General features: G+C 40.0%; 1 protein-coding gene across 1 annotated transcript in view; it reads left to right on the top strand.

Moving 5' to 3' along the window:
• PLEKHH1 (pleckstrin homology, MyTH4 and FERM domain containing H1) overlaps positions 1-12,733 on the top strand; it is a 53,784-nt gene that overhangs the window by 27,233 nt on the left and 13,818 nt on the right. The window contains exons 9-20 of the mRNA XM_037395669.1: positions 151-239; positions 772-922; positions 1,904-2,043; positions 2,807-2,917; positions 4,402-4,488; positions 5,470-5,631; positions 6,603-6,683; positions 7,680-7,859; positions 7,971-8,079; positions 9,010-9,122; positions 9,778-9,954; positions 10,797-10,894. Of these exons, the coding sequence (XP_037251566.1) occupies positions 151-239; positions 772-922; positions 1,904-2,043; positions 2,807-2,917; positions 4,402-4,488; positions 5,470-5,631; positions 6,603-6,683; positions 7,680-7,859; positions 7,971-8,079; positions 9,010-9,122; positions 9,778-9,954; positions 10,797-10,894 (1,498 nt within the window). The remainder of the gene's footprint in view (positions 1-150; positions 240-771; positions 923-1,903; positions 2,044-2,806; positions 2,918-4,401; positions 4,489-5,469; positions 5,632-6,602; positions 6,684-7,679; positions 7,860-7,970; positions 8,080-9,009; positions 9,123-9,777; positions 9,955-10,796; positions 10,895-12,733) is intronic.

Below are 12,733 nucleotides of genomic sequence, written 5' to 3' on the forward strand. Positions count from 1 at the left end.
CTGAGGCCAGACTGTCCCAGATAGCAGTCCTCCATTATTTGATGTTCTAAGAGGCTATGTTCTTACACACATAGCTGTACCTAGGTTGAAACCTCCTCCTTTTCAGCAGTTTGTATTATTTGTTCTCTTGCTTTCTCTAAATTTTTGCAGTTTCCAATTTCTCATGTTCAACTTCTGGGCCATTTACCTGTCTAATCTACAGAAATATGACAGTGCCGGTCTACACTACGCTGAAGGGGGTAAGGAGTTACCTCACTTTCCTGTTATGAAAAGTATGGCCCAGGGCTGCTAGTAATTTGAGAGAAAATGGGATGAAGCTGTGCAGTGAAGGAAAGAAAATTAGAAAATGCCAGAAAGTACTGGACACCGAAAGAATGCAGGAGTAGCAGGTGGTAAATGTATTTAGGAATATGGAACATTGCAGCAAGTTTTGGTCCAGGAAGCTGCAGTGTGCACTGTGAGGCTGTGGAAACCTGGCGGTGATAGTGGGTGTAGCCAAGCGGATGAAATGAAAGAGGGCTCTTGAGAGGTTATGGGGAAGCACAGGTTTGTGGAACAGTAGGAGGGATAACCAAAGGAGACCCAAACAGATCAGAGTCCAGCTTGGAAGTTCTCAGACTAGAAAGGGAGAAAATTAGGAGTCTGGGACAGTAGCAGGGAAGGCAGTGTGAAAATAAGAGCCTGCACTGATTGCTCTGTCTCCTTATCAAGCAGAGATTGTTCTGGGGAAACTCTTCCCTCACACACTGACCATACAGGTCTGTTTTCCAGAAAGCCACGCAGATCAGCAATGTCCCTTTCGTAGATGAGTCTTCAGGCTCTGATGATGACTGTGGCTCCCATGCCAGCTTCAGGACTTCTACTGCTGGATCTGAGAACAGGAAAGCCAGTGTGCCAGGCAGCCCTCGTGCAGTGAAGAGAGGTAAAGTAGAAGTATTGCTACTGAGCAGCACAAACTCTGCCCTTATGGTGAGACAAGATGTCCTGAACGGTATCATCAGTCATAGGCAAATGTGCAGCCTTGGTGATGCTAATGAGTTCTCCCAGAATGTGTGCAAACATGACAGCCACTCAGTAGACACCTATCCTCTTTGATGGGTTTTTACTGCTGGTAGATTTCCATCCAGGCAATTGCTAAACTAAGACTGTGAGAAGGATTGATCTCCCAAATTCATCACATATCCAGTGAAGCCATCCATACCTTTTCTGTGACTTCTTATAAGCAAACTAGTACTGACACATTAAAGATGTTTTTTGTCTCTGTCACTGGCTGATAATTTCTTGACTGGTAAACAAGTCTTTCCCATCTTTGAGAGGCATCAGGTTCTGACTAGGGAAAATTTTTCTTGACTGCTGGGAAGGGTAAACTGGATCCTTGGGCGGAATTTTCATTACAATTGGTAGTCTTGAAATGGGATTCTATTTTGTTGTAGTCTTAAATTCTGTTGTGATGCATTGGCTGATGTGTCTGTGTATTGCCATGGACCAGTGGAAGATTCACAAAAAGCAAAGCCCCATTGCTGGTGAGGGAGCCTTTTCTTTAGTTTGAATGAGAGGGGCTTGAGGCTTTATAATGGATGTGTCCAAGCTGAAAAGAGCATGTCTGTGCTTTAGATAAGTCTGTTGATTATTTTTTAAAATATTTTTAATCTCTGTTTATTCAGCAACAAATTTATATTCTGTCAGTATCCGAAACTCGCTCTCACTACTTGTCTTCCTAAGAAAAAAGGAAAGGTCTCAGAAGTTTGGTTAGTGGGGCTTGAGTTTTCAAAGTCTGATCTGATTTGTTCTTTTTGAACAAAAAAGCCTTAATGGTTTGAACTCAAAAACCTTTTCAGTGTGCAGTATTCAGTGCATGCTTTTGTATAGCCATGATTCTCATTCTCTTCTTTGTTTTGAACAGGTGTATCTATGTCCTCACTGAGCTCTGAGAGTGACTATGCCATCCCTCCTGATGCCTACTCCTTGGATGGAGACTATTCAGAGCCAGAACATAAGCTACAGCGAACATCTTCCTATTCCACTGATGGTGGCATCTGCACTGTAAGTTTTGCTACCTCACCATCGTGAAGGGATGTAAACTGAGCCTTGGCCTTGTAAAAGAAGAAGCAGAACTATACAATATATTATCCCCTGCAACATGATGTTCTAACAGACTGAGCTGTTGGTCCAGCTGGTTTGTATCAAAAGACACTATCTGATGCTTCAGAAGTAGGTGCAATTTTTGTTACGTGGTTAGGTAGAAGTATAAGCATCAAGGGCTGTATTCTTTCCTGATGACCTCTACTGTTTTTCTGTAGTCATATTCTACTTTAGTGATGGCCTTACATTTTTGTGAGAAAACAAGTTTGGAAATTCAGAGGAAGAAATGAGAAAGGGTAGAATATTTTGGCCTAGAAAAAACCCCTCAAACACAGACAGCATTAGATTCTGTACTATTGAATATAAGAGATAAAGCAGAAAAGGAACAAGAATCTAATCATGGCTTACAGCCAGCCTTCACTTTTCTTTGGAAAATCCCTGCTATGGTAGAAAGACAAATAAGTTTTCAGTGCCTCAAACAATCAGGGAAATGATCTTCAGATGCCTTCTTTACTAAAACAACACAATGTGATGTTTGCAGCTACACATATAGTCTAGACTCTTTCCAAGTTGGGCAGAGAGCACTGACCTTGGATGGCTGCTACTCCCATCAGGCAGAGTAAAGCAGAAAATGATGGAGATGCAGCAAATGTGTGAGCTTGATTTCAGCGCTCTTTGTTTTTTGAGAGGTGCAAGATAACCTCCTTTGCTCTGTGTCCTCCAGGAACCCATGGAGAAATCAGGTTACTTGCTGAAAATGGGCAGCCAGGTGAAGATGTGGAAGAGACGATGGTTTGTTCTGAGAAACAGACAAATCATGTACTACAAGTCTCCGGTGAGTCACTGGGATATATTTACTCCTATTTAAAGGCACAGGGGAAGACTGCAGAACTGGTTCGAGGCTGATAGCACTGGCAGAGAGGACAGTCATGGGCAAGCTTCCCCCAGAATGTCCTACCAAAGAGCTTTATGTCTGACCCACAGGTTCAACTGTGGGTCTCAGCTTAGGCAGGCAAGCTCCTTGTGGTGGCTTTTTCCAGGACATGAAAGGTTGTTCATGAGGACACAAGGTTAACCTTACACAGATGATGAAAAGCAGAAGGCATACCATGGTCCAGCTTTGATCGTGTTTAAGATGAAAATAAAGGAAAAAAATTACAGTACCAGGAGGGCATAAATACATACTCATGAGTCAGTGTATGGGGCTCTGAGGAAAACTACAGGGGGGAAAAAAGCTGGATTCTTTCATATGGACATGGAAGTGTTAGCAAACTAGGGTAAAATTGAAAATCGGCTTTCATGCAAAATGCTGTCTTACAATGATAAATGAAACAATATTGAGAGAGCATTTTTGTGCATTCAGACTTTTCCAGATATTCTTATAAATCACAACTGTTTCAAATGAAGTTACATTATTTCAAAAATTCTAGCAGTATGCACTCAAAACTCCTATAAATCATAAAACACATCTATTGTTGGCCTTGATTATTCTGCTGTGCACAGTGACATTGCAGAGAATTGTATTTAGGGGTATTCACCTTCCATAATTTTTTCTTCTGGTCAGTAGCAATTTCCTCCATACCTGCATAATTACACAGTATTTCTGTGTATATACACCTTTGCTTACAAGTCAGGAATATTGAGAAGATATATTTTCAACTTTTTTTTTCCCAGTGTTGTCATATTCTGACAAGACAAAAATACACCTTAGTTCACAGTGCATCTTTATTTCTGATACTAGGTTTATCCATCAGAATTCACAAGCAAATTATACATATGTATAGATACGTATATAAAATAATTTCATAAATATGCAGAATTTAGACTGTTGGTTGGAAGTGACTTCTGGAAGACCCTACCCCAGCTGATACATTGAAGCATTGAAAGGGGACTGTCATCGGCTGTAGAGCAAACCACCCATGGCTTTGGCTAGCTGAATCTTGAAAACTTCCAAAGGTGGAAATTCAGCCACTGTCTTGGCGCCTGTTTGGTGTTGTGTCGCCTTTCCAGTGAGAAAGAGTTTGGTTGGCTGTTTTGGGGTTTTGGGTTCTTTTTCCTAATGTCCAATCTGAACTGGGTAAGACAGTATTTGTTGCCATTACCCTTGTTACATAGTCTGCCACTACAGAGGAGACTTTTGCTTCATCATTGCAACAAGATCACAGTCTCATATTCAACCTGGCAACTTTCAGCTGTCCTTTGCAGCTCACGAATGCAGACTCCAACTGCACATGCATATTATGCTGTATTTAAGTACTCCTAAGGTTCATCTGAGGGTTTTTTTCCTACTGAAAAGGTTGTTTGCTTTTCTTTCCTCAGAGTGATGTTATCCGCAAACCACAAGGGCAGATGGAGCTGAATTCCTCATGTCAAATTGTCAGAGGTGAAGGGTCCCAAACATTCCAGGTAAGTGTTGTTTTTTCATCTTGACACACCTCGTGGCTGGGTAAGAGCGCACTTATTTCAGGCTGATGGTACTGTAAATCTCAATTAATATGAGCTGACCTCTGTTTCCTGGCACAAGCCAGGCAGTTAGTTCAATAAATAATGGGGAAAGAGCTAAATGTTAACTCAAATACAGCTTTTGAAATGGAAAGAAATTCTCCTTTATTTTTGTCTTGGTTTACACCATAGCACTTTCCTTTTTTGCAGTTAGGACTGAGAGCTTGAAATCTGTAGGGAAAAGTTATTCTTATAAAAGTTAAAATTAGGTAGCACCTAGGATCTCCTCTTTATGAAAGACTCATTTCACAAGAGCTCTAGCCTGACTTCACATGCCTGGGGATCTGAAGAAACATCTGAAGTGTTGGATTCCCATTAGAATTTGATTTACTAAGTATCACAAGTTAGCCCATCACTGGGTTCAGTTTTAAGTCATTATTATTAGAGGACTTCATTATAAAGGCAGCATTAAAGTTTCTGTCATACTCTGAAAGGCATATGGTCTGAAGTGTGAACTACCTTCTGCCCTTACAGAACTGAAGTTGCTAAAGCTTATTACTGTTAAATTCATAGCATCTTTCCTCTGAGAGTCATAAGCTATTGAAGGCAGAATGCAATACAAAGTGAAGGCTGCAAAAAAACCCGATTTATGTAGTAACCTTTAAAATTAAAAATCGCAGGAGCAGAGACACAAAAAAGGATGAGAGAGGTGACAACACTGCAATATTCAACAGAAACAGCAAGAGAGCTTGTGAGAATTTGATTCATCTGAGTTTCAGTTCTTTCACTTGGGCTTTAAGGGCTAGCACCTTTTTTCTTACCCCGCCAAAATTCCTCCTGAACCACCAAAAAAAAAAAAATCTCTATGGGATAATGAAACTCAGCAGATGAAGAAAAGGTTTGTAGGTGTGTAGATTTATACTTCTTCACTCCTTTTCCTTCCAGCTCGTGACAGAAAAGAGAACCTACTTCCTAACAGCAGACTCTCCCAACATCCTGGAGGAATGGATTCATGTCCTACAGAGTCTTCTGAGAGTGCAAGTGACCAGTCCTGTTGATGTTCCTCATAGTGATGCTAAACCTACTGTGAAAGGTTGGCTCACCAAGGTAAAATACTGTTTCTTACTTCATTCAGTTTAGCTTAGTATTGACAGTGTACCAGCTTATTGGTTTGCAAAGTAAATGTCAGCAAGAAATTAGTATTTTGATACTTCCTAGAAGAGTGGGGAAAGAAAGAAAAGCGGCAGTAGATTTCTGTATTTCAGAGACAGGAACATTTGTATAAAGGATAAGGAATGGGACATACAAGGCTACTGAGAGATACTTTGTCACTTAGTAAGTAATAACAAATATCTAGATTCTGTATGCTTTTCTTCAACAGAATTCACGGTATGTCATAGTAAAAAAAATAACCATCAGGAAATGCTGTTAAATGTCACATTTAATTGATCTTAACTTGGTGATATAGAAGAGTTTCAAATAAATGGCTTGTATGGTTCTAGGTTAGCATTTATTTCCATCATAACAGACTGCATGCACATCAATACAAAGTACAGTGGCTGAAAATTCTTATGCTTTATGCCTTTCCCACAGACTAGTTTTGCATAGCAAATTACTATGAAGTTTTTAATATAATTCTGGTCAGCATCTAAAGATGGCTAAAGACAGCCTGCATCTGAAGCTTGTTCATCTGCAATAGGAAGCAGCTGCCTAAACTACATGTTGACTGGTCTTTTCCTGCTGAGATTAGGTGATTTGGTTTTGTACTCTTAAAAAGGTTATTCTTAATATTGTATTTCAGGATACAGAAATGTCGAGTTGCTGTCAATAAGTAAAATATTTCACAAAACCTTAGACCCATTCCCATAAGCACCTATGTCCCATCTACTTCAGTGGGAGGTACTTACTTGCTTTTGGAAGTGGTGCCCTGTATGTTTTGAGAGAAGCTCATATTAGCGTAGAACAAATAATATAGGCAAGGTTTTAAGGGAGAGTTGAATTGAAAGTTGGAGTCCTAGAAAATCATTCCAGCAACACTGCTGATGTTAACAATACATATTTCTTTGTCATCCTTACAGGTTAAGCATGGTCACTCTAAGCTGGTCTGGTGTGCACTGATTGGAAAAACTTTCTACTACTATAGAAATCATGAAGATAAGGTAAATCCTTTTCCCCTTTTGCTCCTGAATCCTCCTATCCCATTTCTTCTGAAGCTTTTTTGCCTTTTACTGTTTTTGTGTCTCATGCTTCAAGCTTTTCCTTGGTTGTACTTCTCCTCTTCTAACAGCATCTGCTCCACAAAAAGAATCAATATTTTCTCTGATTTTTTTTAAAAAGCTAAAATGACAAAAGACTTTAAAAGGCAATGACTCTTCTTTCTCAGATCACTGTATATCTTGTTTCTCCTTTTGTCTTGTGAGGCCTTAAAGGCAGACTCTTACACAGTAGCTGATACATTCTGCGTACCATCCTGAAAATAAGTAGCAATGACAACATGGGAAGAGGGAGGTCAATTAATCAGTGTAATGTGCTACCATTTCTGGAAGCTTGGCCCAATAGTCCATTACTTTGCTTTGATGATGTCAAATCCCAAGTTTTAGAATGTCAGGGACTACTATGACTCGTACTTGGGATTGATCTCCAGAGTTAGCACAGGAGATAGCCTCTGTTTGTCTGCATCTACCTATTTATGCAATTTCGAAAGTACTTATTTTCCAGTAGCAAGCAGAGAGTCTGACCAGGATTGGAAAGCAGTGGCTCAAGATACTGAGCAACCGACCATCAGAAAACACATCCTACCTTGCAGAACCGATGATGTAAACACAACAGACAAGTGTAATGGGAAGAAAAGAGTACCTTATGGGAAAGACCATCTTTTTATTTGCATATTCTCATTCTGACCTGTAGATGCTCTCCCAGGAAAAATAATTTTTTTCCTTACAGTAACACAGTTTGTAAGTACTTTAGTTCATGGAAGAGAAGAGATTCTATAGACATGTAAGATTATAGAATTACATTAGTTAAACACTGAATAGTTCATTCCTTACATTTTACAGAACTCTTTAACATTTTGACCTCAGTTTTCTTTCCCGGTGTTCCCTATCCGTAGTGGGAGATTAGCTACACTTATCTAACTTGCTTCCCCTTCTTATAAGTGTCCCCTAGGGCACCTACCTATGCGTGAGTCCAAAGTGGAAGAGGTAGACCGTTCCTGTGACTCTGATGAAGATTATGAAGCCACTGGTGGAGGACTTCTCTCATCCCACTGTACACTGGTGATTCACCCACAGGACCAGAGTCCCACATACTTACTGATTCGCACCAAACAAGAGAAGGTATAAACCACAATCTTTTTGGTATCAGCAATCAAACGGCGCATACAGACTAAACCTGTTTGCAGTAAACAAGGTCTGAATTGACCCATACCATTGTCCCCTTATGCCTAGAATACCTGGCTGTACCATCTGACTGTAGCAGCTGGTAGCAGTAATGCCACAGTGGGCACATCATATGAACAACTCATTGGAAAACTATTGGATGCAGAGGGAGACCCCGGTAAGTAGAAACCACAAACTCTTTTCTGTGGTAGCGAAGTATAAGAAAGGGCGTTTTCAATTCCCAGTTTTAATCCAGCCAAAGATGAGGAAAGAGGATTCTCAGTAGAATAGTGTATGATACAGCGTCCTGCTCCCCTAGTTCCACAGTAACATCTTCAGAGAGGATACAGGCATTGTAGTGAAACTAGACAGGTCCATCACATTGTCACATCATTTATCAAAGCATCTGAAATGTCTGTAACATTAATTAAAATTAAAAAAAGAATGGGGGCTTTAATTTTTCCTGTTACTGTTGGTCCTGATTTTCCTTTTCTGGGAATCTTGACCATATAAACGCATGCTCTCTTCTAAATACTCACTTGCCTTCACATCTGTTCCTCTGCACATGTAAACCCTCACACATACATTCATGCTCATCTGTTCTTCTTTATCTTTGATACTTGGTGTTCATGTATGTTTATGCACCATGTTCTCCAATGTGTATTAACATACGCATTCATACTTAATACTCTTTTCCTGCACACTCACATATTCCTAGACCTATATGTGAACCTTGCTTACTGTTGAGTAGCAAATTGCACTAACAAAGATACCCCATTGCAGGCAGCTGCCCTGGCAGAATTTGTGTCTCTTGTTTGAACATACAGCTGAGTGGTTTCTCACCAGAATACAGCTGATGTGAAGCTCTAACACAGCAGGATTGAGGATGGCAATACTTCTTTCTGCTGATGGCTAATGCTGCTGGTGACTCCTTGTTCATGGCAGGCTTTGCTGCAATCGATGAAGTGGCAGCAAAGATAAATGTGGCCAAATGCAGTGCTGCTTCCTTGGGTGTTTTGCCATTTCAGCAAGGCTCCTTTTCAACATGGACACTGTTATCTTTCTTCTGTTTCTGACACTGCATGTTTTTGCCCATCTGCTACCTCAGATTCTCCTCTGTGGAAGCATCCTATGTTGTGCTACAGTAAAGATGGGTTGCACACATCCCTCACCACTCTGCCATCAGAGGCTCTGCAGACTGAAGCTCTGAAACTTTTTAAGGTATTTAAAGGGACATTGCATGGTTTTCAGTTATTTTACTGTTTTGTTGGGGCAAGAACATTGTTTGGTCATTTACTGTCACCATTGGTTGCTTTAGACAGGCCTGCTGGGTCATTTAATTACAATAGGACAGTTGGATATTAGGTGTCATTCATTCTCTGGAAGTTTTAACTTTTCCTTGTAGGGAGTCTGGGTTTAGGAACAATGTCCCCCACAGACTTTATGCTTCAGATTTAGCCTCATCTTCCTCTTTCCTCTCTGATAGTTGGATTGAAGGAAACAAACAATTTATTGGAAAACTCAGTTGTGTCATTAAGACTAAGGGTGAAGCCATTGGAGATTTGATTTTTGCACTCTACAAGTGTAAGATCAGCGGTAAGACTGGACAGTCTTAGCAAGATAAAGCACAGGCATGGAAAGCGGGAAGCACATTTCCCCCTCAGTTCTCTTGCTGACTTGTTGAGTGAATTTTCTAGTTGCCATAACTAAAGAGGGAGGGATAGGAATTAAGTGTTTATTTTCCTCCCTGCTCTCAAGGTTATTTAGAATAATTCATTTACTGTTTGTAACACATCTGGGGAACCTGGCCTGGAAGGTAGGTACCAGAGAAGAGTCACTGTATTCGTGGCATTTACGATCTTCTGCTCTTTTACAGTCCTGTCAGCTGTTCATCAATGTCCCTGTGGAGGCCCCCTCTATTGATTACCATGTGTCACTTGCCCAGACAGCGCTGCAGGTCTGCTTGACGCATACTGAGCTGCAGAATGAAATTTACTGTCAGCTTGTTAAACAGACCAGCTGTCGACAACCCCAGAACCACTCAGTCATTCAGGTCGGTTCTCTTTTGTCACTTCCACTCTGTAAATAGTTTTTATTTCATTCCATGTTTTTAATAATTAGCAAATTGCAAAAAATGGAACTGATTCTCATGAAATTGTGCAGATGCTAAAGGTGTGCTGAAGGGAAGAGAATCTCAGCACGGATGTGCAAAGAAAAACACTGAGAATGTAACTACTTGCAAAATAAATTTTAGTTTTAATTTAACCATTTACCAGTTGCAAATGATCTATTCGACCATATTCAGAATCAAAATTCATAGCTCGTGTTGACTAGCTATAATTGTCACATGGTATTAATTTTGTTTTCCGTTTTAGTTCATCAACAGCATGCAAATCATGAATTTTGCTATTAAGAATGAAATCTGATTTTTGCACTATAATTATTAGGTAAAATCAAATTAATAAGTTACAGCATGAATGTACATACTTGATTATAATATTCCCAGCTCAAATGAGAAAATACAATCTGGTTGAAGAATAATGGGTCTAATTTGAAACAAAATTCCCCAGTGTATTCTTTGTTATCATTTGCAGTTAGAAATAGGAAAAAAGTATTAATTTAAGACTTAATCATTCGCTCAGCTCTGGTTACACTAATCAAAATTTTCAAAAGTAGCTAATAATGTAGAACACCTCTTCTTAGAGTCCAGGTTGAGGTATTGGAGAGCAGTCTGTCCTCTGACCATCGCTTCCTTTGAAGTGTCTTGAACTACATGTCTAAAACAGTCACTCCCAAAAAGCACTAGTCACCATCCAACGTTTTGGTTGCAGTATTCTATGAAAGACAACAGGCAAGAAGTAGAGAACAAGAATGACGTCAGTTTTATGTTCACAGTGCTGGCAACTCCTGGCTTTGTGTGCTCCTCTGTTCCTGCCTCAACATCACTTCCTCTGGTACATCAAACAGCACTTGCAGCGACATGCAGACCCCAGGTAAAGACTTGCAGCCTTACCATTTTCTTCTGCTAAGCTGGTTGCCTTTTGCATCCACTATGGATAAAGATGGAAACAATTTTGTAACTCACACCTGCAAAAATAAGTTGAGGGAGGGGACAGAAAGTTCCCAATGCTATCAAGCTGTACCCCTTCAGTCATTCACATTAATTTGTCATTTAAGCTAGTTCATAAAGCTGAGTGACCTATACCAGCAAAAGAACTTTTTGCAGATATAACTGGAGCTACACAGGGAGTTTTATTGCTGATGCAGCTACTTTCTTTTATTGATAGAAAACCAGAGCAAAATAATTATTCAGAAGGAATTACTAGAATTCTAGATGATCACATTCTGCTGTCAGATTAGCAGGTGTACTGACAGAACAAAAATGAGGCAGAGAACATCTCAGGGAACCATAAAAAGTTAGGAAAAATGCACAAACCTGAAATCTATGCTAGTACTCTTTTTTGTTGTTGTTGTTGTTACTTCTTCAAAGTGTAACACTTTCCCCTATAAGAAAACAGTACAAGGTCTACTGTAACAGCAATAAACTGCTCTCCAGTGTTCATGCAGTGCTCTTTGTTTCCATGGTGATCTGGTCGTCAGCATATCTCACTGTGTCCTTGGTGGGAAGGTCACAGCTAGAAATGTCTAGTTGTCTCTTGCAACAATATACTGCTGCTAAGATATAGGTAAAAGAGTGGTTTAATTTCAAACAAATATTCATGTTCAAATACTCAGCCTAAGTCTGTTTTGGAACTCACGCTAAAAGTGTCCTGACATTTAAAGAACATCTGTGTACTTCTCCTATCGAGTTATTTTTTTTATTTCCTTATATGCTGCCTCACATTTGATATTTCTTCTCAGAAGGAAAAATACAGGTATCAGGCACCCCTTGATGTTCAGGCACTCCCTCCATTGTCTAAGGCAGCATGTTAGGGATCTTCTGGCTGGTATTAGAAACCATCCCTTCAGACTTGTGCAGTACCAGCTCCCAAACTGGCCCGTTCAACTCAGTAGTGGAGCTGCTTTACTGTTAAGTACTATGGAATTTCATAAGGATGTGCTGGGCTCTGCGAAACTGATTTAATGCATCAGTTTTGAGCATTACTATGATGATGGTCTGCCATGTTCTCAGGCTAAAAGTGCCTTTATCAACAAATAAACTTCAAGCAGAACCAAAGAGGAAATGTATTTATACAATCCAGCTATGAACAATTATAAAGGCTAGAAAAAAACCATACAGAAATTACAACAAACTGTGCTTATATTCATCTGTAGTTTAGATTAGATTGAGAACAGTTGCTAAACGGGACTTAGCTCCTTCTGCCAAGCTTTGGGAATACTTCTGTCTCTTCAGGTGGAGCAGGTGCAGCTGTTTCTTGACCAGTTTAAATAGATAGGCTTTCCCTGTTTCATACAGCAAACAAGACACCAGAGTGTTTACACCACATAATGCCTATGGTCTAGATTTACACTAGATCTTCATTTTAGCTATTGTTTTTCATGATATATACTTTAAGCTCACCTTTCCAATCTCTGAGAGGAAGAAACGTGGAGCACAGCTCTAGGTTAGAAGACGCAGGACTCAGGAGCGTTTGGAAGCCAGACACAACAGTTTCTCATTGAATCAAGGTTCTCTATATGAAAATTGTTCAAACACGTTACTGGGGAGGTACATAATGAGCCATACGTTGCTACAGTGGAAAGCCAGAGCTCCTGACTTCCATGTTGCTTGCCAGGATTTAACTGGAGATTTAATCATGTACTGAGCTCCTGGAGGTATCTTGAATGGAATTAGTTTCCCCTGCAAAGTGCTTATAAATCCATAGAAATCC

The sequence above is a fragment of the Falco rusticolus genome, chromosome 7 (assembly GCF_015220075.1).
Source record: "Falco rusticolus isolate bFalRus1 chromosome 7, bFalRus1.pri, whole genome shotgun sequence".
NCBI classification, from domain to species: Eukaryota; Metazoa; Chordata; class Aves; order Falconiformes; family Falconidae; genus Falco; species Falco rusticolus.